We start from the raw sequence: 27,264 nt of genomic DNA on the forward strand, positions 1-27,264 counted from the left end.
AAATAAATAAGATACAGTTTAACCAATAAGTGAGGAAACTATATTAAAAAAAAACCCTGGAAGTGGTGGCATATACCTGTAAGCCCTGAGGTTAAGAGTCTGAGATAAGAGGATTATAGATTTGAGGCCTCAGCAACCTAGCAAAGCTCTGATAATTTAGTGAATTTGCTTCAAAATAAACAGGGCCAGGGGTACAGCAGAGAGGTAGAATACCCCTGGGTTTAATCCCAAGGGCCACAAAAAAGAAAGAAAATAAAGAAAAAAACAAATTGTTGCCAACAAGGAGAATAATGAGATCCTTTAAATGGAGAGGAAGAGCATGATTAGCATGAGCTCTTTGAAGAACATGGGTTACAGTAGGAGTCAGCCAGGCAACAGACTGTGAGGAAGGAAGAGTGAAAGTGAACACAGGAACTTTGAGGAAGCAAAGAAAGACCAGCGTGGTTGGAGGAATACAACTGGAAAGGAGAAGGGGAGCCGGTGCACTGGCACAGGCGTGTAATCACAGTACTTGAGAGGCTGAGACGGAAGGGTTGCAGGTTCGAGATCAGTTTCAACAACTTACCAAGACCCTCAGCAATTTGGCAAGACCCTGTTTCAAAGTAAAATAAATAAATAAATAAAAGGGCTAGGAGTATATCTTGGAGGTAGAATGCCTCAGGTTCAATTCTCAGTGAATTTAACACACACACACACACACACACACACACACACACACACACACACACGAAGCAAAGTAGAAGTGGGAAATAACCAATACAAGGAATCAGAGTCTAATAGTACACCTTTAGAGGCTGAGAAGGATCACATCGAAGAGACAGTGTGGTATAGTATAAAGAAGAAAGAATCTGAACTGGGGATAAGCTACATTACCATTATGGTCCTGTCCTCAACTTGCTGTGTGACCTTATGCAAACCATTTCCCTTTTCTTGGCTTTGCTCTTCTTACTTTGTTTAAATGCATGAAATATACTTCATTATCTCTAAGAACCAATCCAGCTACAATCTTAAATCATTCATTTTTTATTGCTTTACGAAAAGATTCACTCTAGGATTCCTGCTCTTTTTAGATAGTATTAAGTACTAATTCTCCTTTTGAGAGACTTACGGATATTAAACAGTTGACTGATACATTGGGGATCTGAAGGGAATGGAAGAAAGATAGAAGGCTTCTTTATTTAAAGTCACTGCCAGTTTATTTAAAAATGAAACACTATAGAGAATACAGTTGAAATAAATGGAAAACCAATCGGTTTCCATTGAGCACACATTGTATGCACGGGTTAATTTGTTGAATTCCACGTTGATTTTAAAGGTTACCCTCTGTGTCCCTGTTTTATGAAAGAGGGAGATTAAGCCTTGAGAAGTGAAATGATTTGTCCAAGATCACGTGAAGTTTTGGTGGTGGATGGAGTTAGGAAGTCTGAACTTCCGCTTGACACAAACTCTTGGACTTCAGCTGATGCTGGCTGGCAACACCAACTTCCCTGTCATCCCACATAGGCTGCGGCTGTCCCCAACGGTGGAGCCCTCCAGCACAGTGGTCTCCTTGGAGTGGGTGGATGTTCAGCCAGCTATTGGGACCAAGGTCTCCGACTATATTCTACAGCACAAGAAAGTGGATGAATACACAGATACCGATCTTTACACAGGTGAGTACTTGATTTCCCATTTTGTTGGGATAGTATGGCAGAGGAGGGAAACTTAACTTTTCTAATGCCTTTGGGGACTTGATATCATCTGGCTTAGAAAGGCATTGGGGAGTTTCATTGCTTAGTGATTTTTTGGTGCCCATCCCAATGTGAGCTTTTAGTATTCTTTTGATGAAGGGAACATAGCATGTTACAGTTGGGTTGAACCTTCAAAAACATATAAGAAAAGGCTAGTTGGTTCTGAAAAGAATTTCACTTTTCTCTATTCAAGAAGGCTTCCAGGTCTCAAGTTTGAAAATATCAGTCTGTAAAATATATTATTTCTGGCTCTCAGATGAAGTATTAAAGCAATGTATTTTTCTACTAAGATGTATGGAAGTAATCTTTATTAACTGGTTTTGGGGAATAGAGTTGGAAATCATTCCTCATGAAGTAGTATTAATAAAAGATGTCTTTTAAGAAGATTGCATTTGGTTGTAACTCAAAATGTTTTCTTGATTTCTTCTAAATCCTGGACATTTCCAAGAGTCTAAGCATTTACCTGTGATCTGTTCTGGGGTTATATTGTCTGCTCTTGGTTGAGAATTCTAGTCAACAATGATTCTTTCCCAGCCAGATCTTGGATGGGCTTCTTCTTCCTGTGCCATGCAGTGAGCTCAGTACTTGTTCAGAATCTCCCTTAATCCCCTCATCTTCAAGAGGGTTGATGTTTACTGTACCAAATAAACACAACAAATGGGTTTACTAATCATGAAGATTAGGGAACTGACACTGACCAACCTTATCCAACTATTGGTGACTCCTTACATTCATATTTTAATCCTGGACCACCACTGGGTTATTGAAGGAACTAAGGAAGTATACCTAATTGGTTATTTCAACAATTACATTATAAAAATGAGGAGAAAAAATGTCCAACTTAAACTAGGTTCAATTTTCAGCACCTATATTTTTTTGATTGATTGAAGAACGAGTGAATGAAAGGCCATTCATTGTTTCCTCTCCTTTCTCTGTCTCAACCCGATGATCTCTCTCACCTATTTTTACTCCACTTCCTCTGAAACAGGGGAGACACTGGTACGGCGAGGCTACAAATATGAAATGGGTCAGAGAGGACCAGGTTACCTGTGACGCAAGAAGCCACATTGGCTAGTGCTTGGCGTGTTAGGCTTGATGTGGCTTGTCCGAGGAGAATGGGGGTAGAATGTGCTGAAGGGGGCACCACTTTCAGAGAGGGGATGATCATGGAATAGTAATTGGGCAAGCCGATTTGCCTTATCTTTTTTTGTTAATTTTTTTCTGTCTTTTGACTCTATACATGTATTGTGTGTTTGTGCAAGACTATGTGTCTAAGTAAGTATGTGTGCACACACAAGTCTAAGGGTATGTGTCTTTTTGTGCATTTGCTTGCACTTTTCTTTTTATGTGGGTGGAATTTATAAGTAGCTGTGAATGTGTGAGTGTGTGTTGTTTGGTTGTCTTTATGGAGTGCTATCCTATAATAACAGAGATTTAGAGACCACGGATACCAAGCGAGATGAAACTTATTCGGGGTGTTCATGATAATGGTATTAGTGATAATGCTCTGTGTCTTTATAGCGTACTGCTCTTTTCAGAATTATAAAGACAAAACTGCAAGATACGAATGGCTACCAACCTTGCTTTACAGGTAAAGTAAGTGGATTCCAGAGAAGTATGTGACTTGGTCCAAGTTTCACAACCAGCATGTGGTAGATCTAGGTCTGTCTTTATCCCCGTGCAGCACTTGCCCTTCTATACCATGCAGCAGCTCTGTCCACACTCAGGCAGTGCTCTCTGCAAAGGCTCCTTGGCCCTTTCAGCATAGTTGTCTCCCTCTTCTCTCGGCACTTATTCTTTCTAGAATTCCTTTGACATACTCTACTAATTCCCTTGGATTTGGAGTAACTCCTCTAACATCAGTAGAAAATTCCAGAGTAAGAAGGACCTTAAAAGTTCACCTAGTTCTGCTTCCCCTTTATCATTGTTTTAAAATATACTTTTAATGGTAGTGATTGGGACATACATGGATACAGCGCTTGGTAAGCTTCCCTGCTGGCTCTCTCCCTTCTTGGTCCCCTTCCCCATTCATTATATTGAGGCTGGTGTTAATAATTTTATGCATGCACATAACATCACTGTGTTTCCTTCATTAATTCTCTCTTTCATCACACCCTTCCCTAGAGCCTTCCATCACCCCATTGGGGTTTCTCCTCCTTTATATAAAGTTCCTCTTGTATTCTGAACTCCCTCACTTCCACTAGGAGCCCCTTTATCATTTTAATACACTCTTCAAAATCCACTTTGCTTACATGCCTTCAGAGTTGGAAAGCTCAGTTTTTCCTTGAGTGCTCTTTACCTAAGATTATGTCATCTGCAAGCAGAGACAATTATTACTATTTCTTTCTATTTGAATGGCTTTTTTTTTTTATCTTTTTCTTACCCAAGTGCTCTGGCAGGGACTTCCTGTATCTGTATTGAATAGAGGTGGTGAGAGCAAGTATCTTGGTCTCGTTTCTAATCTTAGGCCCAAAGCCTTCAGTCTTTCTCCATTAAGTATGATGCCAGCTAATGTTTTGTAGGTGCCCTTTCTTAGGTTGGAGAAGGTAACGTCTATTCCTACTTTGTTACAAGGATTTTGTTTTGTTTTGCTTTGCTTTTGCTTTAATTAAGAAGGAACAGATGTTGAAGTTTCTGTGTCTATTGAAATGATCATATAGCTTTTTTCTTGGTTTGTTAATATGATAAATTACACTGATGAATTTTCTAAAGATAAAACAAACTGCATTCCTGTGACAAATCTCTCATGATAATGATATATTATCTTCTTAATCTATTCTTGCATTTGATGTGTTGAAATTACGTTCAGGATTTTTTCCTTTGGTTTGTCTTTAATTTTTTTCCCTTACAAGTGCGTGTTTAGAAGTATCGCACCTATGTTTGTGAGGCATTTAGCTTTATTTCTTTTCATTCAATGATTTTGTCTTTTTCATTATCTGAATAATCATGGTCTTATGAAGTGTCTCCTCTTCAGTTTCCTGAAATTTGTCTTCTCAAAATATCAGTTTGGATAAAACTCATAGTATTTCTTCCTTAATTGTTTGGTGGAATTTACCAGTGAAACCATCTGGTCCTAAACCTTTTCTAGTAAGAATTTTTTAAATTTACTAATTTAATTATCTAATAAAAATTCAGGTTATTAATTATTCTAAGTTATCAAGTTTACTAGGAAACACCATTTATCTTATTCTGCTATTATTCTTTTTAATATCTGTTGAATTTCTAGTGATATAAATCTTTCTTAATACTGGTAATTTGTCCCATCTCTCCCTTTATATCTTGATCACTCTGGTTAAACTGGCTATGAAATTTATCTTATTCTTCCCAGAAAATAAGCTTTTTGTTTAATCTCTTTTTTTCTTTCTCTGAGTTTTATTCAGATCTTTATTGTTTACTTCGCTTAGCTTAGCTTAGCTTAGCTTAGTGTGTGTGTGTGTGTGGTTTTGCATATTTAAAATGGTAGCCGAGGTTATTGATTTAATATCTTTCTTGTGTAATCATTCCCTTTAAATATTTCTGTAGTGCTAATAGATTTTGTCAAGTTATATTTTCATTTTCCCTTAGTTCAAAATTTTTCATTTCTTTTTGCCATTTTTCCTTTGGCTCATGGGTTATTTGGAAGCATGCGTGTCATTTAGCTTCTTAAATTTTGGGAATTGTTTTCAGATACATTTTTGTTATTGATCTTTAATTTGATTCCACTGAGGTGAGGTCAAGTAATATACTATTTATGACTTTATAGCTTTAAACATTTTAACTTTGTTGAAACTGGGTTTCATGATCCAAACTATGATATATTCTTATATGTAGTATCTATTTTTGAAAGAATGTGCATTTTGCTATTTATAAGTGGGGTGTTCTATAAATACCAAAATAGGTTGATTTTGTTTTTCAAGTCTTCTTTACTTCCTGGTTTTTGGTCTTTCTGTTCTATCAGTAACTAAAAGAGTAGTACTAAAATATTTGGCTGTATTTGTAAATTTATTTATCCTGAGGTTGGTTATATTACCCTTTACTTTCTAAGACTTTCTATTAATAATTTTGAGAAATTTTTACTATTTCTTGCCTTTGGCATTTACTGAGTTTTTGGATCTGTGAGTTTATAATACCATCACGCTCAGAAAATTGTTGGCCATTTTTTTTTTGTCAGATATTTTTTCTCCCCATTTTTTTTTTTTTTTTGCCTTTAGTGACTCCGATTACATGTGTATTGAACTACTTGAAGTTGTTACTCATCTCATTGATAGCAATCCTACTTTTTAAAATTCTTTCTTCTCTCTGTGTTTTATTCTGGATCATTTCTAGTGCTTTGTCTTCAATATCTTCTCCAATGTCTAATCAAATCTTGTTTTTAACCAGTGAAATTTTCAACTTGGATATGGTAATTTTCATTTTAGAAACTCTATTTGAGTCTTGTTGATGTATTCCATGTCTTAACATTGCTAACAAATGGAGTACAGTTACAATAAGGTTAAATTTTCTTGTTTGCTTTTCTAACATCTGTACTAGTTCTGAGTCAGTGTGAATTGATTGGTTTTTCTCCTCATGTTGGTTTGCGTTTTCCTGCTGCCTTTGTATGCCTGGTAATTTTTTTTTAACTGAATACCAGACCTTATGACTTTTGCCTTCTTAGATGCTAGATATTTTTATTTCTAAAAATGATTTTAACTTCTTTATCAGAGATAGTTAAGTTACTTGAAAACAGTTTAATTTATAAAAGTAAAGAAAAAATACACCACCCCAATGAATGTTAGTAAAAGTGAACATATATATATATATATATATATATATATATATATATATATATATGACTGAACTCAGAGGTTCTCTACCACTGAGCTATATACAGCCCTAGCCCCTTTTGAGACATATTCTCACTAAATAACCCAGGGTATACTACAACTTGCAATCCTACCTTAGCCTCCAGGTTGTTGGCATCACTGGCGTACACCAGGATTTCCAGATGATCATTTATTTATTTATTTATTTATTTATTTATTTATTTTTGGTGGTACTGGGGTTCCTGGAAGCCCTTCTACAGCCGGGCTACACTCCCAGACCTATTTTATAATTTGGAAACAAGGTCTCTTAAGCCAGGAAGGCTGGCTCCAAAACAGCGCGATCCTCCTCTCTGCCTCCCCAAGAGCGATGATTACACGCGTGGGACACCACGCCCAGCCAGATGATCTTTTAAATCTTGCCTTTAAGATTTGTTAGGAAGAACTGGAGTAGTGGTTAGTCTAGGGCTAATTATTTCATATTGCTGAAGAGAGACCATTCTGTTTACACAGTAGCCCATGAGTTGTAAAGTTTCCCAGGATTGCTTATAGAAACAGGAAGTTATTGACCTTGTTTAAACAGTAGACACCATTTCCAGTCCTTTTGGAGTGGTAGTTTGCTTCCACACACAGGTGCATCAGTAAAGTACTCTGTTGAATCCTGGGTGAGTTCTCACCTTTCCATCACTTTGTCCTATAAATGCTAGTCACTTTAATATCTTTGAACTCAAAACTCCATCTCTCAATTTAGGGAATCTGCCAGGCATGTTCTTAGAGCAAAGAGAAATTTTAGGGCTCACATAACTTGTTTTCTCTCTCTCAGGATTTCTTCTTTTTCCCCCTGATTTCCAATTATTTGAAAACTTGTTTTATATATTTTTCTCTGTGTGTTTTTAATTGCTTAAATGTTTCCAGTAGTATGGAGAATAAATATAGTTGACATTACATTTAATTAAAAAATAGAGACCCAAGATTCTTCTTAATATGCCAGGAAACAGTGCTTTAATCCAAGAGTTCCTTTTTTAACCATGTAAAACTTGCTTCATTTACATTACTTGGTCCAGGTTTGCCATGCACAGACTGTTTTCAAATTTGTAGATTCTTTTTTTTTATTGGTGCATTGTACTCGTACATCTCAATGTGGTACAAGATGGTAGAGACATATATGCACATACCACCCAATTATACCTTACCCAATTCCCATGTAGGTTACTTTAAACTTTTCTTCTGCATCCGCTTCCTTACTGCCACCCTTCTCCTCCCCCTCCTCCTCCTCCTCCTCCTCCTCCTCCTCCTCTTCCTCCTCCTTCTCCTCCTTCTCCTCCTCTTCCTCCTCCTCCTCCTTTTCCCCTTCTTCTTCCTTTTCCTTCCTCTTCCCCTCCTCCTCTTCCTTCTCCTGTACTAGGGATTAAACCCAGGGGCATTCTACCTCTGAGCTACAACTGTAACCCTATTTTGTTTTTAAAACAGGGTCTCAGTAAGTTGCAGAAATCTTTGCTAAGTTTCTGTGGCTGGCCTGGACCCCATGATTCTCCTGTCTCAGCTTTTCAAGTACTGGTATTAAAGGTATGCACCACCAAGACTGGTTCTTTTAACCTTTTCTTGTGTGAATTGATTTTCATGATCAATTCTCTACATTATCAAATTTTGTAGCTCTTGGTTGGACAACTATCTTTGGGGGAGTCTTCCCATAAGCACCAGTCATATGTAGATTTTTAATATTCAACGAGTTTAGCCGGGTGTGGTGGTGCACACTAGTAATCCTAGCATTTGGGAGGCTGAGACTGGAGGATCGTGGCTTGCGGACAGCCTCAGCTACTTAGTGAGGCCCTCTGTAACTCAGTGAGACCCAGTTTCAAAATAAAGAAGAAAAAATAGGGCAGGGAGTGTAGCTCAGAGGTCGAATGCCCCTGGGTTCCATCCCCAGACCCGCAAAAAAAAAAAAAAAAAAAAAAATTCACTGAGTTGATTTACATATGGGTAGGTATATGTATATATTAACTTGTCAACTCTGATATTAACTCTTTGAGCACTATGTAGTCTTACGGGTTCCTAAGTGGTCCTAGAGCCTAGCTGAGTGCAGAGTAAACCTAAAATGCATCATGTCCAACCAATGCCTTTACCTTATCTATTTCTTTGATGTCACCTTTACCATGTGTCAAACCTCTTGAAAATGAACTTGGTCCAAATTCCTTATCTCATTCAGATGAATTTTATCTTGGAGGACAGAAGCCTAATGAAGAGATAGGAACTATGGGAAAGCTGACTTGTGATTTCAGGCTCTACCACTTTTCACTGAGAGATTGCAGGCCAGTCAACATCTTTTCTTGGCCTCAGTTTCCTTATCCGTGGAATGGAGAAAAAAACACCTATGTTATAAGCTATTTTAAGGGTTAACTATAGCATAGTTTGGGGAACATAGTTGGTACTAATCAAATTTAATTATCCCATAATAAAAAAGAGAAAAGCAAGAATAAAAACAATGGAAGAAAAAGTAAGAGTTAGAAAGAAAACAGAAAATAAATGTTAAGACTTGTTTTGAGTGGAGCTAGAATTACTCACACATTTGGTCAGGTGAGGCCAAAATAGGGAAATGTGGACTTTCTCCTTTGATCTCTCTGGCTCTTTGCCGGCAGCCAAATCCAGGGCTGGAATTATTTATTTATTCACAAGCTTCTTGTTCCTGTATGCACAGACAGACGTAGGTTCTTACAGACATCTCTCTCTCTCTTTCTTCTCCCTTGTTTGCAAGCTAACACACACACACACACACACACACACACACACACACACACACACACACACTGCTCTATGTTCCACACGCCTTTTCTTTTCTTTTTATGGTGGTACTGGGGTTCCTGGAAACCCTTTTACCTCTGGGCTACACTCCCAGACCTATTTTTTATATTTTTATATTTGGAAACAGGGTCTCTTAAGCCAGCAAGGCTGGCTTCGAACCTGCATAATCCTCCTGTCTCCACCTCCCAAGCGTGGGGATTACAAGCGTGCCCCACCACGCCCGGCACCTATTTTCTTTTTAACTATCAACATGCTTATTTTCTCTTCCTGTCCCTTACCCTCAATCCTTCCCTTGGGTCTGATGCCCTTTTTGTTTCTTTCAGAGAAACCATTGATCTGCTGGTTCTGGGGCAGTTGGGAAAGCCAAGAATAAGTAGCCTCCTGTTCCAGTTGTTATGAGCAGAGACCGGGTTTGTTTTGGGGGGTGGCTGAATTTCCCGCACGCTAATCTGTCATCGATATTAAAAACAGACGTCTGGTTCTCCCACGTGGTCTCATCAGAGCAACTGGCATGGGTTTCAGCCTCTCAGGCAGGGTAGACACAGGGGCTGGGAGTAAGAAGGGGGTGGGGGGCTAAGACACAAGCAGATTGAATGAATCCAAATCCCCTGTTTGACCTATGGAGAAAAAAAATCTCAGAGGAAAGGGATTTTTCCAGAGGTTAGACACATTGCTAGTTAAAGGGAACTCCAGAGCTTTCCCCGCCACATCCAAAGATCTTTCTGCCTGTCCATATTGTATCGAGTATAATTTTCTCTGGATGAAAATAAATCTAGAGGCAGATGGAAATAAATAAGGGAATACAGGACATTTGTGTAGCTAGCCCCTGCAGAACAACTGGAGGGTTACTGCATGGGTAGCATAACCCATCAGACTGGCCACTTTGTTTATTTCTTGTATGCTAGTTTCTGAGAATCTTAAAAGTTCAGAGTGGAAGGAGCTTCAGCCTCGAGTCCTCCCTTCTCAATGTAAAGATGAGAAGACTGAGAGAAGAGGAAGGGTCTGGCCCAGCACCGTAACCCCTACTTGCTCATCTGGCGATAGTCCCACCACACTTGCATGCATCTTCTTTGGTCATCCTCTTTTCTTCTGCTGGATCTTTTAACTTTTAAAAATCAGGGGCTGCTCCCTTCCACCAAAGGAGTCACAGCTACAGCTGGTTTGGTTCAGGGCAGGAAGGCCAGCTGGCTCTTTTGACTCCCACAGAGTCAGCAGGCCCTTTCTGCCATCCCCCTGCAGTTCCTCACAAAAGGCAGCAACATCTGGAGCCTGCCAGTGTCCCTTTCTGTCCTGGCATCTGGGAGCCTGCTGGGCCTCTCCCCTGATGATTGGTCCCAGGCTTGTCTCTTGCCAGTTCTTGACTCTTGTCTCTATTTCTTCATTTCTCTATCCTGTCTTGATTTTTTTTTCACTCGTTCTCCCTCTTTGTGTGCATCTCCTTCATATCTTTGTCTCTTCCCTCCCTGTCACTTTCTTCCTATGTCTCATCCTACCTTTGTCTTCATTTCTCCAAGCTGGTTCATACATGAGCTGGCTCATCTAGACTCAGATCTGGATCAACAAGGATATCCAAATGGTCAGAGAACATCTCTATCTTCTCCCATTCCTAACCTCAATCCTCTGCCTTCCCTATGACCAAAGAGTCTCATCTGCATTTGAAAAGATCTTCTCCTCCCATTCCCTGTCTGGACTCATGTATACCTTTCCCTCTTAGACCTTGGAATAAAGACCATCACCATCGCAAGTAAAGTAAGCAGTTGAGAAGATGAATACGTATGGAGAATAAAGTCAGGTGAAGGACTGCAAAACCCCTTTTCTTCAGTAGTTGAGAGATGTGGGTTCATTTGAGGTAGTTACGTTTGGGGTGTTCATGGAATCCTGAGGGAGTTAAAGATAGCTTCTCCAGCAGTTTGGGCCCTGGCCAAACCATGTTCTTTTTCTGAGAAACCGGAGTGCTCTCACCTGCCTGCTCTCTGCTTGTTCTAGACCAGCTTGAAGGAGGTGATGTAATGGGCGACTAGACTCCACTCCCTCAGATAGAGTGGAGAAAGGGGGTGGAGGGTGGTGAGGGAAATATGTTTTACAGGGCGAGGTACAAAATGGCATGACTTGGGAACATCTGGAACTGATTTAGAGCCTCAGAAAATGTTTCTGTCAGTCCAGCTGTTTTTTGAGTTAGAGGATTCTCAGTTCAAGAGCCTCTCAATACGACAGGTACTTAGAAAGTCTTAATCCTGTTTCTTTCCACATGACACCCAGCCTTCATTCTAAATCAGAGTTCTTGACAGGTCACCAGACACTCGTTCATCCCATTAGTGTGTATGGGGGCTCTTACTTGGTCCAGGTACTTTTGTGTCTGCTGGACATGGAATGATGACAAGGTAGGCATGGCCCCTGCCTCATGGAGCTCAATGGAGCTTCCTGTGAACTATGAGAAACATTTTAACAAGGAATTGCTAGTACAGAATGATGGGTGCTGAGATGATTCAGGTGCTGTAGAAGCACAGAAAACGGGTAGAATTCAGTCTAGTGGGTCTGTAAGGATACCCATGGAAAGTGAGGCTATGATTTGAGATTTTGGTCCCAGTAATTCATCGTGTTAATTGATTACTCATACTCAGGATTACCAACCTCTCTCTGGAGTTACCTCCTGGCTCAAAAGACTTCACTATGGGTCTCAATTCCTCCCTGCTCCCATTGTCCTCTTCATCCTCAGTACCAGCTGCCTGTTACAGATGTCAAGTAAAGAAAACCATATTCCCCTCTGTGCTCACTGGAATCTCCTTCCAGGACAAGAAATACTGATGCTGAGTACTTTTTGTAGAGACTTTGTCAAGACCTAATCCTTCCTGCCTTATGTCTAGGATATACAAATATTATTCCAAAAGTAAAGTCACACAGAATTAAACTTTCTTCATCTTGTTTCACCTGAAATGTGTGTGTGTGTGTGTGTGTGTGTGTGTGTGTGTGTGTGTGTGTGTGTGTGTTTTGCACTGGGGATTGAACGCAGGGGCATTTTTTCTCCAAGTGAAACCCCCAGCACTTTTTATTTTTTATTTTAACACAGGCTTTCACCAAATTGCTGAGGCTGGCCATAAACCTGTGATCCTCCGGACTCAGCCTCTCAAGTAGTGGGATTGCAGTTATGTGCCACTGTGCCTAGATATTTAAGTTCCTGGTTTGGAGATGTCTTCTCATTTGTTCTTATCATTACAGCAGATGAATTGTGAATACCTGTGGATGAAATGTCCAACAATCCAGTCCTTGGCCTGCTCATTTTCAGTGAACTTTGCTCCATTCTACCTCAGCCCCCAGTTCCTGGGCCACACTGCAACTTTGTCTTCACCTGGCATTGCCCCATCAGAATCATGAGTTTCATCAGCCCACTATTGGACCATAATCTTTTTTTCTATCAGTTTGTAATTCTCCCATTCCTACTATGACTACATTTGTGTGTGTGTGTGTGTGTGTGTGTGTGTGTGTGTGTGTGTGTGGTACTGGGGATGGAACCCAGGGGCATTCTACCTCCAAGCTACACCCCCAGCCATATTTTTTTAATTCTTTATTTTGAAACAGGGTCTCAATGAGTTGCAAAGGGCCTCACTAAGTATTAGCTGAGGCTGTCCTCGAACCGTGATCCTCCTGTCTCAGCTTCCCAAATGCTGGGATTACAAGCGTGCACCACCATGCCCGGCCTATGACTGCATTTTAATTCATAAAGACTCCCTGTCCCTCAGTATCATTACTTTCTCTACCTCTGCATTCCAACTTTTAAAAAGTCATCTATCTGCCTATCAGTGGTAGAGTTTATGGTGTGTGAGTGTGTGTGTGTTTTACTGGAGATTGAAGCTGAAGCCAGGGACATTCTATCTTTGAGCTACATCCCCAGCCCTATTTTTAAAAGCATGTTCTCATTAAGTTGCTGAAGGCCTCCCTAAGTTGCTGAGGATGGCCTTGAACCTGTGATTCTCCTATCACAGCCTCTCAAGTTCCTATGTTCTGAGATAACAGGCATGCAATGTCATCATGCCTGGCCTTGGTTCATATTTGAATCACTGTTCTCATGACCTGTGGGTCTCCTTTGCCTTTCTGTCCTTTAATTGCCCTGCTCACAAAATGCATCCCTGCATGCTTGCAATTCTCCATCTGCTGCGATATTACAAGATATTACAAATCGCTAGAGAAGAGCACACCGTGTAGATATTGATGCGGTGTCTTGTATCTTTCTAAATTCTTTGAAAACTAATTAAAAATTCTTTCTTTATATTCTATCATTACCATTTTCTCCTCCGTTATGAGATTATTTTCACCATCACTTAAGTATACTCAATGTTTTCTCTTAAAACAAAACACTATATCTTCCACTAATATAGGATAATGGGGAATCATTATTCCTCTCCTCTTTTTTATAAACACACCTTTGAAAGTAGGGTTTATGGTGACTGACTTAATTTTTTTTCTAACCATTTTTCAACTCACTCCACTCTGTCTTCTGCTACCACCGAGTTACTGAAATGTTTTTTTCATGAACATTTCTGACCTCTAGGTCATTCAATGCAATGGCCATTTTTTGGCCATGTAACTCCTTAAAATCTTTGTGCACTATACAAGGTTGACCACTGTATTCTGAAGTATTTGATTTTCTTAGTTTCTTTGATACCATACTCCCTGAATTTCCACTCTGACTCCAACTCATCCTCCCTTGCAGTATCCTCTTATCTGCTCTCAAGCTGAAGGCTCTTTATGGTTTGGTCCTCTAGCTTCTTTTTTTCTCAGTTCACACTATTCCTGGGCTGTCACATCTACTTCCTGAGTAACAGTCAGTATATTCATTGCTCTTCCATTTTTGTCTCTGCTACATTCATCCAAGCTCCCTCCCCATATCCAACTGACCATTATAAGCACAAGCTGTTGGATGTCTCAGAACAATTCAAACACAACACATCTAAAACTGAACTTTCTGTCACCTCCCTATGAGTTTCCTCCTTCCCAAGTGTTCATGGGCTAACTGACGCCACTCTGAACTTAGTTCCTTAAAGCAAAACCCCAAGAACTTTCTTTGACTCTTTTCTCTAGTTCATTTTCATATTCTGTTCATGCCCAAATTTTTCCAATCTCTATGACCTTTTGAATCTGTTTCTTTCTTTCTATTCTCATCACCTAATCTAAACCACCCATTACCTTTGCAATAATCTTCTAACTAGTCCCCTTATTAGCCATTTGTTCTGTCTTCTCAATTCTAAAACCAGAATTACCATTTAAAATACACATTTAGCCGGTCGTGGTGGCGCACGCTTGTAATCCCTGCGCTTAGAAGGCTGAGACAGGAGGATCGCGCAGGTTTGAAGCCAGCTGCTCTGGCTTAAGAGACCCTGTTTCCAAATAAAAATACAAAATAGGTCTGGGAGTGTAGCCCAGAGGTAGAAGGGATTCCAGGAACCCCAGTACCACAAAAATAAAAAAATTAAAAATAAATAAATAAAATACACATGTAATGCCAGTCATGGTAGTTTACTTCTAAAATTCCAGTACTTTGCCTGGGAGCCTGAGACAGGAGAAAATCACTGGTTCAAGGCCAGCTGCAGCAATTTAGTAAGATCCTCAGTAACTTAGCTAGAACTTATTTCAAAATAAAATAAGGCTGGGGTTGTAGCTCAGAGGTCGAATGCCCCTGAGTTCGATTGCCAGCACCAAATAAAATGAAATACACATTTGATCATATCCAGTGCCTGGTATACCATGTATGTAATTTATAAGTATGATTCTCCTGATTTAAATCTCTTAAGAGGTGCCGGGCGTGGTGGCACATGCTTGTAATCCCAGCATTCAGGAGGCTGAGACCAGAAGATCGTGGTTCGAGGACAGCCTCAGCTACTTAGAGAGGCCCTCTGCAACTCAGTGAGACCCGGTTTCAAAATAAAGAATAAAAACTAGGGCAGGGGGTGTGGCTCAGAGGCTGAACACCCCTGGGTTCCATCCCCAGACCCACAAAAAAATTAAAAAATAAATAAAATAAATAAATCCCTTAAGAGCTTTCAAAACTCTTAAGAGCTTTCAAAACTCTGCAAACTTTTTTTTTCTTTTTACATTTTTATATTTGGAAACAGGGTCTCCTAAGCCAGCGCGCGCGGCTGGCTTCGAACCTGCGCAATCCTCCTGTCTCTGCCTCCCAAGCGCGGGGTTTACAAGCGTGCGCCACCACGCCCGGCTCAAAACTCTGCAAACTTTTTGACATGCCTTTCAAGGTTATGCATTATTTCACTTACCAACTTTTGTAGTCTCCTTTCTACTCTGTTTATTTTTTATGGTGCTGAGAATTGAACCCAGGGGAATTCTACTTCTGAGCTACACCCCCAGCCCTATTTTTATTTTGTGACAGCATCTCACTAAGTTGCTGACAGCCTCACTAAGTTGTTGAGGCTGAGTTTTAACCTGCTATCTTCCTGTCTCAGCCTCCCAAGTACTGGGATTACAGCTGTGCATCAGCACATCTGGCTTCCCTTCAATTCTTAGCCTCAGTTTCAATGCCACTTATCTGAATACTTAGAGTAGATTTGGTTCCTCTTCGGTATTGTGAAATTTTAGCATTTTATTTATTTATTTATTTATTTATTTATTTATTATTTAATTTTTGGTGGTACTGGGGTTCCTGGAAGCCCTTCTACATCTGGGCTACACTCCCAGACCTATTTTTATATTTTTATTTGGAAACAGAGTCTCTTAAGCCAGCGAGGCTGGCTCCGAACCAGCGTGATCCTCCTGTCTCTGCCTCCCAAGCACGGGGATTACCACGCCCGGTGTAATTTTAGCATTTTATATGGCTCCTGTATTGGTAGTGCTTTTAAACCATTATACGGAATAGATTTTGATTTGTGGGGCAGGGCCAAGGATTGAGCATTTGTATTTCTCACAACAGCGTCAGCTTCTCCAACGTGTAGTCATATTCATCTTTTTTATCACTCAATCACCAGTGCCAAATAAAGACTCCCAGCATGTGGGTGCAGGAAATAATGAGATAAAGTGAAAGCAGAGGGGTGGGTGGGGATGGAGAGTCATCTAGATATTGAGTTTAGGGAATAAAACAGTGGCATGGCTGAAGTATGAACATTTTTTCTGTGCGTGGTACTAGGAATTGAATCCAGGAACATTCTACCTCTGAGCTACTCATATATATATATATATATATATATATATATATATATATATATATATCTGTTTTTATTTATTTATTTTGATACTGAGGATTAAAATTAAACCCAGGGAAATTCTCCCTCCAAGTTATACCCTCAGCACTCAAAAAACAAACAAACAAACAAACAAGCAAACAAACAAACCCAGAATCATACTAAGTTGCTGAGGGTAGCCTCAAACCTGCTATTCTCTTGTTACAGCCTCCCAAATACTGGGATTACAGGCATGGGCCATCACATGTAGCTGAAGTATAAATTTTGAGGGATGGAATGAAGAAAAGACACTGTAGAAGGGGTAGATTATAGAGAGCTATTTAAGGCATGCTAAAGTTTTATCCCCATGGCTGTTTTAGGAAGGAGGAATTGAAGCTCGTTTGAATCCGTTACCTCATTTTATCTACAAATTAATTCTTCCAAATGGAGGGGAAATATTATCTTCATTTACAAAGGAGAGAGCTGAAAATCAGGCTTGTGAAGTTCATAGCTGAAAGTCAAACTTCTAAGTGAAAGACCAAGAATTGACTGTATATCCTGGGTATTTAGTCTATACTTTTTTTTCCTTGCTTGCTGTCACTAGAATCCAGGCAGAGCCAAGAAACTCCTGGTTCTGTGAATCCAGGATGGTAGAGTGTTTTTTTTTTCCTTTTTGTTTCTCAAAGAATCTCACTGCTCCAAGACATTATTCTGTGTGGCCTTAGGATGTGTACTAGGTGATCCAATCTGTAGAATGAGGGCACAGTCTCTATTGTCCACCTGAAGGAACAGGCCAATGAGGGACTGAGCTGAAGTATTGAAGAGATAAGCCTAAAATGGTATCCCATGCACACCTGTAATCCTAGGGCTTGGGTGGCTGAGACAAGAGGATCATAAATTCAAGGCCAACCTCAGCAACTTAGCGGGGCTCTTAGAACCTTAATGAGATCCTGTTTCTAAATAAAATATAAAATAGGATTGGGGAAATAGCTCAGAGGTAGAATTCCCCTGGGTTCAATCCCTTGCAGCAACAATAAAAGTATTGAAGAGAACGCCCAAGGGTGACATAAGAGGAAAAAAAAAATAACAGAGAAGAGATATAACTGTAAGATCCTTCCCCACTCCTTCTGCCATGGGAAGATGATAAAAGGTAAATTCCCCTCTAAGACATTATTGATTGACTTTTAAAAAAGTAATTACGTCTCCGTTTTATCTCAAATCTGCCTTTGCTTTCATCTCCAGAAGAGCTACCCTAGATATTCTTACTATTACTTCCTCACCAGGCTTTCCTGCCTCTAGTCTTACTCGCCCAGAATCATGTGTGTCTATACTAAGGTTTCCCCAGACACATTCCCCATATGAGAATAGCAACAGGGAAAAAGTCAGAAATGTACCCCTGACTTCTCTGCATTGTGAGCAACAGGTGAGATGATGTATGGTATAGGTGAGATGCCTAACACACAGAGGATATTCAGCAGCCCTTCATCCCCTTTTCCGTTTCCTTCGTTCCCTCTTTGAAAATGTATATAATATTCTTGCTTATTTGCAGGGATTGGCCTTCAACTAGTGATAGCGAACCAGCGGCTACAAGACATTGTGAAACATTTGAATCCATTGACATCATTGGAAATCTAGGTGATTTTTAAAAGAATATCTGGATTTCTGGTTTCTACTGAAAAGTAGTAGGTCCTTGCAGTCTTGGGCTCACAGTCCCCTGTGGCAACAATAGGCAGTAGCATTGAGTAGTTGTTGCTTGTTTGGTGGTGGTGGTTGTTGTTGTCATTTTGTTCTTGTGTTGGTGCTTGGGATTGAAATAAGAGGAGTTTTGCCCTCAATGCTTTTTATTTTTTTACTAATATATTGCTAAGTTGGTAGGGTTTTACTAAGTTGCTGAGGATGGCCTCAAACCTTTGATCCTCCTTGACTCAGCCTCCCAAGTACTGGAATTACAAGCCTTCACCACTGGGCTAGGAGCTGTCCACTTTAGAGTTTTTATACAAACTGTAGTTTACTATAGTCTCTCTCTCTTCTAGCTTTTCTGACATCCAACTAACTGGATTATCTGCTTTGCTCTAGAAATTAAAATGTGTATTGTATGTAATTTAGACTAGGGACAGAGAATATTTTCCCTTGAGATCTTTACCATATTTTGTAGTATTTATGCCACTTGTTTCTCCATACCATGAGCAGGTGGATTTAATCTGACTGTTGAATAATCAGAAATGCCTCATTAAAATCACTTTCATTTTGAAAATATTATTTATCCCATACAACTTCTAGTGTGTGTGTGTGTGTGTGTGTGTGTGTGTGTGTGTGTGTGTGTTACTGGGGCTGGAAGACAGGGGCATTCTACCTCTGAGCTATACCCCCAGCCCTATTTTTTATTCTTTATTTTGAAACAAGGTCTCACTGAGTTGGAAAGGGCCTCACTAGGTAGCTGAGGCTGTCTGAGAACAGTGATCCGCCTGTTTCAGCCTCCCAAATGCTAGGATTACAAGGGTGAGCCACCACACCCGGCTAACTTCTCTCTCTCTGAAGTATGAGGGTATCTCTTTGTGTGTTTATTGTGTGAACTGTTCATTATCGGCTAGCACAAGATCTGATTTAGAGTAGAAACCCAAGAAACCATTAAATGAGTTCACTACACTAATATAATAGAGAAACTGTCTTAAACATATTTAATCCTCACATTAATTTTATGATGCAGTTACTATTATTATCATCATTTTCACAGACTCAAAAACTGAGATTCTGAAGTAGCCCACTTAGTCATATGCTTTTAGTACCCTAAAATTCATAATATACTTACAGATCAGTTAGGCCAGCCCCCTCATCTTGTAGCTGAAGAAACTGAGTTCTACAGCTCTAGGAACTTCCCTTCGGTTCCTCTGTGAGTAAGTTATATTCAAAAAATAGGCGAGGTATTATTAGTCCCTGCCCAGTGCTAGTTCCCCATACCCTTTGCCTCTGGAGGAATCAAGTTGGATTTCTCCATCAACCCTATTCTGCTTTTCCTAAACTTCCTGCAGCCAACTCCCCTTCTCCTGAGTCATGCTATTCTGCCTCCCAAAGGAAAGATTCTGGAGACATCCAATGAGCCATCTGAGAGGAGATGAAGGAGTTATGCTCACTTGACTTCAATCTCTGCAGGAAAAAGCAACTACTTTGTCTTGATTTTGGCCTCACCCACCCCAGTGGGCAAAGGTGAGGGTGGAGTCCTCTGGAAATAGAGGATTTGGCTATTAACCAACAATGAGAACAGGCTTATAAGAGAAAATTATGGGTCCTGTTGTAATTGCCCTTTAATCCATAATTGCGAGGTTTCTCTCTAATTCACCTTTGGAGAAGGTTGACCCATTTAGAACCATTGGAAATGGAGCCTCAGGCATAGGTGACATCAGTGATAAAGCAGAGGTTCCCAACATATCAGAGCTCCCTAGCAATATTCACTGCAACATTCCCAAGGGCCTTATGTAATCACTGAAAACCAGAAACCACCATAGAGACCACATATAGTCTTCTATCTACTACCCCCTACCTATACCCCTTACCTCATTCACTTCATAGAGATGAGGAATGAAACTTAGAGAAAAGAAATGATTTTATTGAGGTCATGCAAAATTTGTTAATCTAATTCCATAGATCCTAGACGATAGATCAAGAGTTCTGGGATAATTCTTGTCCTTGACATCGACTACTCAAGTGCCAAAGCATTGGATCACCATGACTATGACATTAGGTTTATTCACTGATGATTTAAAAATTCTGGGTAACAGGCATCCTTTTTGAGAATCTGATTTCTGGGGAGAAATATTTCCTGGAAAGAAAAGTACCATTTTCATAGGCCAGTCACAAATAGAAGCCATATATTCTAGTAGGCAAGGAAGTACATTACTGTATATAATCATTCTAATGGGTATATTGTATTTGGAAAGGAGAACAATATAACCAAACCTCTTTCTCTTTTTGAGTTGACCTTTAGGAAGTTGAAGAATAACTTTACATGTGAATAAAGTAACAACACTAGTCTGTTTTTTTTAAATAGTAAATATAACAAGCGGGTTACTTCACATTTAATTCCTTCTTCTTAAAATTCTTCACTTTCCCCACCCCACTTATTTGAGTTGATAGCTTTTTGATAAAATATGAGCATTAATTTCATTCTCATCTTCACACAAAGACCTTCCTGAATACCCAAATAGAAGGTTGCTTCTGTTGCTTCTTGTCACATCTCCCCAGTATTACCACCTGCATATCACTTAACATTTTATGAAATTGGCTCAATTATGCATTTGCATATTTATTTACCTGCTTGCTCTTTTCATAAAGAGCTTGATTGAGGTATATTCAATATGCAAATATTTGCACACTTTCTTTTTTATTTTTAATACACATTTTTAATTGAAAATAAATGGTATACATTTAAACTATACTTGGTGCCCTCTTCCCCCCGCCCCCATTTTCCCTCCCCCCACACCAATGATTGTCCAGGGTAACCGTGCCATATTCATACTTTTACACATATTCGGATGTAGACCCTCATTAATCAAGTTCAATGTGTTCTTGATATCTGTGAACATGTGCATATACCCTCGTTACCGTCACCACAACCAACACTACTCATCATGTTCACAAATGTTTTTTCGTTCATGTGTGTGTTTGTAAGAATATGAAATCTATTTTTGTAATGTATTTTAAAGTGTACAATTTCACATTGTCAACTATAGGAGCAGAATTTTACAGCAGATCTCTAGAATTTATTCTTTTTGCATACAGAAAGTTTACTCCCCATTGAAAAACAATTCTCTATTTCCTCATCAACTTAGCTGCTGGAAATCATCATTCCATTCTCTGTTTCTTTGAGTTTGACCAGTTTAGATACCTTGTGTAATTACAATTATGCATTATTTATTCTTCTGTGGCTGGCTTATTTCATTGTATATAACAGTCTTTAGATTTATCCCTTTTGTTGAAATAGCAGGACTTTCTTTTTTTAAGGCAAAATGATGTATGCATTATATGCATATACTACCCTTTCTTTATTCATTTGTCTGTTGATGGAAATTTTTTTCTTTTTTGGTACTGGGGATTGACCTTAGAGGCATTCTATCTCTGAGCTATACCTGTAGCCCTGTTGTGTATTTTATTTTGAAGCATTATCTTGCTAAGTTGCAGAGGACCTCAGTATGTTGCTGAAGCTGGCCTCAAACCTGCCATCTTCCTGTCTCAGCCTCCCATGTACTAGGATTACAGGCAGGTGCTATCATACTTAGCTTCAACTTGGCCAATAAGAATAGTGCTGCAGTCATTTTAGGGATGCTGAACTCTCTTTTAGAGTTTAGGATTTCAATCTTTTGGATATATAGCAAGAAGTAGAATTTTTTATTCATATAGTAATTCTTTAAAAATATGAGGTACATTCTTACTATTTTTCCTGGTGGCTGTATCATTTTACATTCCCACCAGTAGTATATAAGTGCTACTCTGCTCTTGAGTGTAAGTTATGAATGAAGACCTTGCCAATCTTATTCCATAATATAGCCCTAGTATCAAAATATAAATTACAGTATTATAACAGGTCATAAAAGCAGGCAGTCATGCCACAAATTAAGAAGAAGAAAGGTATGTAAAGTGAAAAGAACTCAAGCTCTCATGTCAGATACCTACTCCCCACCCAGAGCTCTGCAAGCATCGTGAGTCCTGCAAAGATACTAAAGGGAAAGTGAAAAGAAAAACTTATATAGCAGTGGAACTGTATACTCATTAGCACTTTTCTGAAAAGTGCTTATTATTATCTTCAATTTACAATTGGGGACACTGAGGTTTAGAAGGGTACAGACACTTGTTTAAAGGACACACAGTTAAGAAGTGACCGAGGCCAGGTATGGTGGTACACATTTATAATCTCAGTATTTGGGAGGCTGAGATAGGAAGATCACAGTTTGAGGACAGCCTCAGCTACTTAATGAGGCCCTTTGCAGCTAAGTGAGATCCTGTTTCAAAATAAAGAATAAAAAATAGGGCTTGGAGCGTAGCTTGAAGGTAGAATGCCCCTGGGATCTATCCCTAGTACTGCAAAGAAGAAAGAAAGGGGGAGGAGGAGGAGGAAGAGGAGGAGGAGGAAGAGGAAGATGATGATGAGGAGGAGGTGGTGGTGGAGGAAGAGGAGATGGAGGAGGAGGAAGAAGAGGAAGATGAGGAAGAGGAGGAAGAGGAAGAGGAGGTGGAGGAGGTGGAGGAGGAGGAGGAGGAGAGGCAGAAGAGACCTAGTTAGTATTTAAATCTAGTTCTTTCAACTCATAATTCCATATTCCTAATCTCTATTCTTAATAATTACCAAAGAGTTCCTGAAGAGAGAAGAATTTTTTTTAATGAAATAAAGGAGAGAAGGATATATAACAAAAAAGAAGTAAAATATTAGGGGGTATACTTTTAACTTGGGGAATGGGAGAAGTGGTGGCCCTGGGTGTTGTTCAAGGCAGGAATCATGAGAAAACATGAGTTCTGAGCCACTCGGGTCATCTCCTGAGCCAGGGGATGCAGACTCTTTGCATATTGGGCACAGATGTCTTGTCAACATGTGTCTGACAAATCATACCTCAGGGAGGTCAAGTCTGGCTGTTCTGCTGCAGCTAAGATTCTAAAGGGAGTTAGGGCCTAGGCAATAAGGAGACAAGGCATGATAGGAAAATGAGAATCAGTAAGCATGTCCACCAGCTAAACATGACAGAGTAAATTTGAGCATCAGTGAGACTAGTAAATTTGAGCATCCATGAGACTAGATGCTATTAATGCTTCTTACCTAGGATTAGCCACCTGGACAGCTGTCTTGATGATTATGTAGTTTATAAGTGGAGCTTTTCTTCATGTGTTAAGTTGATGCTAGTGCTCCTATTTTCAAATTCATTTCTAGCTAACAGTTATTGACTGCTGGTCCTGGGCACTAATTCAAAGTAGAAGACATACACTCTTCTTGTTTTGTGTTGTTTGTTTTCATTTTGCTAATCCTAAAATCAGAGTTTGAGTAAGAATTAGGAGAAGAGGGTTTATTGGGTGCTTATGGAGTAGTTGTGTAGAACCCTGAACAGTGGCACCAGAAGAAGAAAAGGCCAATGCAGTCCGTGTTCACAAGGTTTTACTGAGGTACTGTAACTGTCATTACCTGAAGGGTGCCAAGCCGCAGTGTGCCTGCTCTGGCTCACTGGCACTATTACTTGAAGACTAGTCTTTCTTACATTTCTGGGCCACACTTGGCCATATGAGCTGAGCAAACTTTCAAGCCAGGAGAGAAGGCCTTGGGGCATAAAGTTGAAAGCCATACCGGGTATATGATTTAAGTGGAAGGCATTGGAGCAATACAAAATAAATCTGAATTCACACCAAAACTTCCCACTTCCGTGGAGTCTGAAATCAGTGAGGCACATACAGAAGAAGTTAAGAGGATTCTCTTATACACTCACTTAGATTAAAAAAAAAAGTACACATGCCATAAACTCTTGGAAAAATCATGGAAAACATGAAAAATATCCTCTCATGGAGCACCCAGTTTGATGAAACAACTTACTATGGTAAAGATGAAACATGACTAAATAGTTACAAAAATTACTGGAAGAAAGGTCCATTTGGGTTGGAGAATTGTTAATCAGGAATACTTTTCTGGAAAAAAATAAACCTTTGACTTTAACCTGGAAGGATGTAAAATATCTCAATAGAGAAGAAGAAAGAGGAAGTTCAGACAGAAGGAAGGACACAAACCAGGAAAGCATGGAATTGGAAATAAATGGTGCCTGGAAGAACATAGTAAGAGAGATACTGGAGTCTGTGGTCAAGCCTCAAAAGCCAGGGTAAGAATTATGGACTCTATTCCTTGGGCAATGGAGAGCTATAGGAACTGCTTATGGGCTTAAGCTATGGTTTGAATACATCTTATTCTCAGTCAAGAATGGCTAGAGGCAGGTGAGGTCTCAAGGTGGTTTTAGTATAGAACGCACCTCGCCAGTCTTGGCAGAAGAACAGAGGATCTAATTTGGACAAGTAGAATCATGGTAAAGATATAAAGCAGGTTAGCTCCCTCCAGACATTCTCTGTACTTAACATCCATATGGGAAGGGCATTAGCATTCTACTCCACCATCCGGGACAGTTTGATAATTTTTATTAATGTGTGGCCTAGTGAGTTGCCTCAGCCTTCATCCATCAAACACTGCATCATGCCTTCAACAGCAGCCCACACCCAGTGCCTCGGAAGCCCATATATCATGCCTCAGGGCAGAGAAGCAGATTCCCTTTTATCTTCCTTGCAAAAGCACAGATGTTCAGAATGTCAGTAAATGCACCCAGCCTTCTCTGGGGTTCAGGCGCAGCTTCTCCCTGGATGACCTCCTTGGAATCTCCATTACCACTGCATTCCAGGAAGATAAACTCTCCTTTTGTTCCTCACTCAAGAGTTGCCTCCACCCCACTCTTTCAAACCAGTGTGTCATGGGCAACAAATTGGTGTGGTCACATCTGCCTCGTCCCAGACATGGAGGCGTTTGAAAGGCAGATATTAATGTTAATCAACATCTTAAAATATTTTATTTCATGATACTCCGATACATGGCTCATCTTTGGACTTCACGCACAGCTCCCTTGTAGCATCTGAAGAAGGAGGGCAGCATCAAGAAGAGCAAAGATCCATGAGAGGTGATGCTGACACTGAATCCCTGTGTGGTTTTGGTATTTCTATCTATGGGCCTCAGTTTCTCTCTCTAGGAAATGAAGTTGGTTGGCTCAATCATATCTAAGGTCTTTATGTTTTTAAGGTTTTATAACTTCAAGCCTCTAGAGTTCTTAAACACTTATCCTCTCCTATTCACTTGTGGCTAAGTTTTGAAAGTGCTATAGAAATATAACACTCATACAGAAAAGTACATTAATCCTAAGTGTAGACCTTGCCGCATTTTCTTGAAGGAAAACAGCCATATCACCAGGACCCAGATCAAGAGATAAGACATCACCAGCTTCACAAAGCCCATTTTATACTCTCATTCACTTTCCTTAAAGGCAGAAGTGCTGTCTTGACTTCTAATGACAGACAAAAGTTATTTTTGTCCTTTGATCAAATTTTATTCAAAAAATCACATGATGTGCATCCTCGTGTGTGGCTGCCTTTGTTCACTATACCATGAGATTCATTCATATTGTTGGATGAAGTTGTAGTTTATTTCGCCTCTTCTTCAATCATCTTTTTTCACTCCTTCATCTTCCTCTTCTTCCTGGTCATCCTTTTCCTTCTTCTTATACTCACCTTCTTCCTTTTCTTCAAGGGAAGCTGCCATTTAAAAGGGTTTTTAGCAAACTGGGAGTGTTACACAAGCCTGTAATCCCAGTTCTTGAGAGGCTGAGACAGAAGGATCTCACATTTCAGGACAATTTCAGCGATATAATGAAACTCTAAGTAACCTTTAAAAACTCTATTTCAAAGCAACAATAAAAATAATAAAAGGGCTAGGGGTATAGATCAGAGCTAGAATGCCCCTAGGTTCAATAGACAGTATGACAAATTAATTAATTAATTAATTAATTAATTAATTTTTAAAAGCTTCTATCTAGTTTTAAATCTTTAAATGTAAAGAAAGCAAGTTAGGCTAGAGCTGAGCTTCTCCAATAAATTACTTAGGAGGAAGGACTTAATGAGGCCATGGCCTGAAGAAAGCTGTTCATTTGGTGATCTCAAAGAATGTCTAAAACTCAAAGGTCTTTGGGTAGCAGCTATGAAACTATGATTATAAATCCAGGAATTATTGGATATAAGTGAGCAGAAGATACTAATCTGCTTTCTGTGAGTTTTAGGAACACTTAGTTTGGTTAAGATCGTTCCAGCATCTAGGGTTAATCAGAATGAAGAAAGAAGTCTGATTGGAGATTTCTGGTTCATAGTTGCAGTGGGCCTGACCTAAGAATGAAGAAAGAAACACAACCTGAAAAGTTGGGGTCTTGAGAGACAGCTTGACCCTCTTGAGGGAGCAGGGTTGGGTTACTCTATATTGGAGAACTACTGTGGTCTGGATAAGTTCCTTTCTAATGCCTTCATCTCCACCATGATTTAGCATAGAACCACACAGGAATCCCTGTTTTCAATAGTGACATCATGTGGTATCAGCAGGAATTACAGGTACAGAAGAAAAGATCCACTTTGGAGACCTGGTGTCATTCCACTGTTCTCTCGCCACAAGGCACTAGAAAGCTTTGATTGAGGAAACCCCCTGACAATTATTTACAGTTTAAAGGGAGAGAGATAAACATCAATGGACTTCTCAAAACTGTGTACATATAAAACCAAGAGAACAATTAATCCAAGCATTTAAAAAAGAGTTTGTAAGCTTGGTGTGGTTACACATGCTTGTAATCCCAGGATTTAGGAGTCTGAGACAAGAGGATGGCAGGTCTGCACCCAGCCTCAGCTATTTAGTGTGGTCCTCCACAACTTAGACCCTGTTTCAAAATAAAGAATAAAAAAAATACGACTGTGGGTGTAGCTCAGAGGTAGAATGCCCCTGGGTTCTACCCACAGAACCACACACACACACACACACACACACACACACACACACACACACACACAAAGTTTTTGTACTCTACATTGATGGAATTGTCTATCTAATCATTCATTCATTCAAAAATTATTTACTGAATTTCTGCTATGTGTTCAGTCCGTTTGACACTTTTTGAAGTCGCAATCTTTGACTGCAATCAGTTCTTCCCCTCACCATTCTTTCATTTCTTCAGCCAGTATGTTGAGCTGTGATAAAGA

General features: G+C 39.7%; 1 protein-coding gene across 7 annotated transcripts in view; it reads left to right on the top strand.

The window, feature by feature from the left end:
* ASTN2 (astrotactin 2) overlaps nt 1-27,264 on the top strand; it is a gene marked incomplete at both ends in the record, with an annotated part of 976,717 nt that overhangs the window by 809,071 nt on the left and 140,382 nt on the right. For all 7 annotated transcript variants that reach the window (XM_080708339.1, XM_080708335.1, XM_080708337.1 and 4 more), the window contains one exon: nt 1,504-1,652. In XM_080708339.1, the coding sequence (XP_080564465.1) occupies nt 1,504-1,652 (149 nt within the window). The remainder of the gene's footprint in view (nt 1-1,503; nt 1,653-27,264) is intronic.

The sequence above is a fragment of the Muscardinus avellanarius genome, assembly GCF_963383645.1.
Source record: "Muscardinus avellanarius genome assembly, chromosome: 13".
NCBI classification, from domain to species: Eukaryota; Metazoa; Chordata; class Mammalia; order Rodentia; family Gliridae; genus Muscardinus; species Muscardinus avellanarius.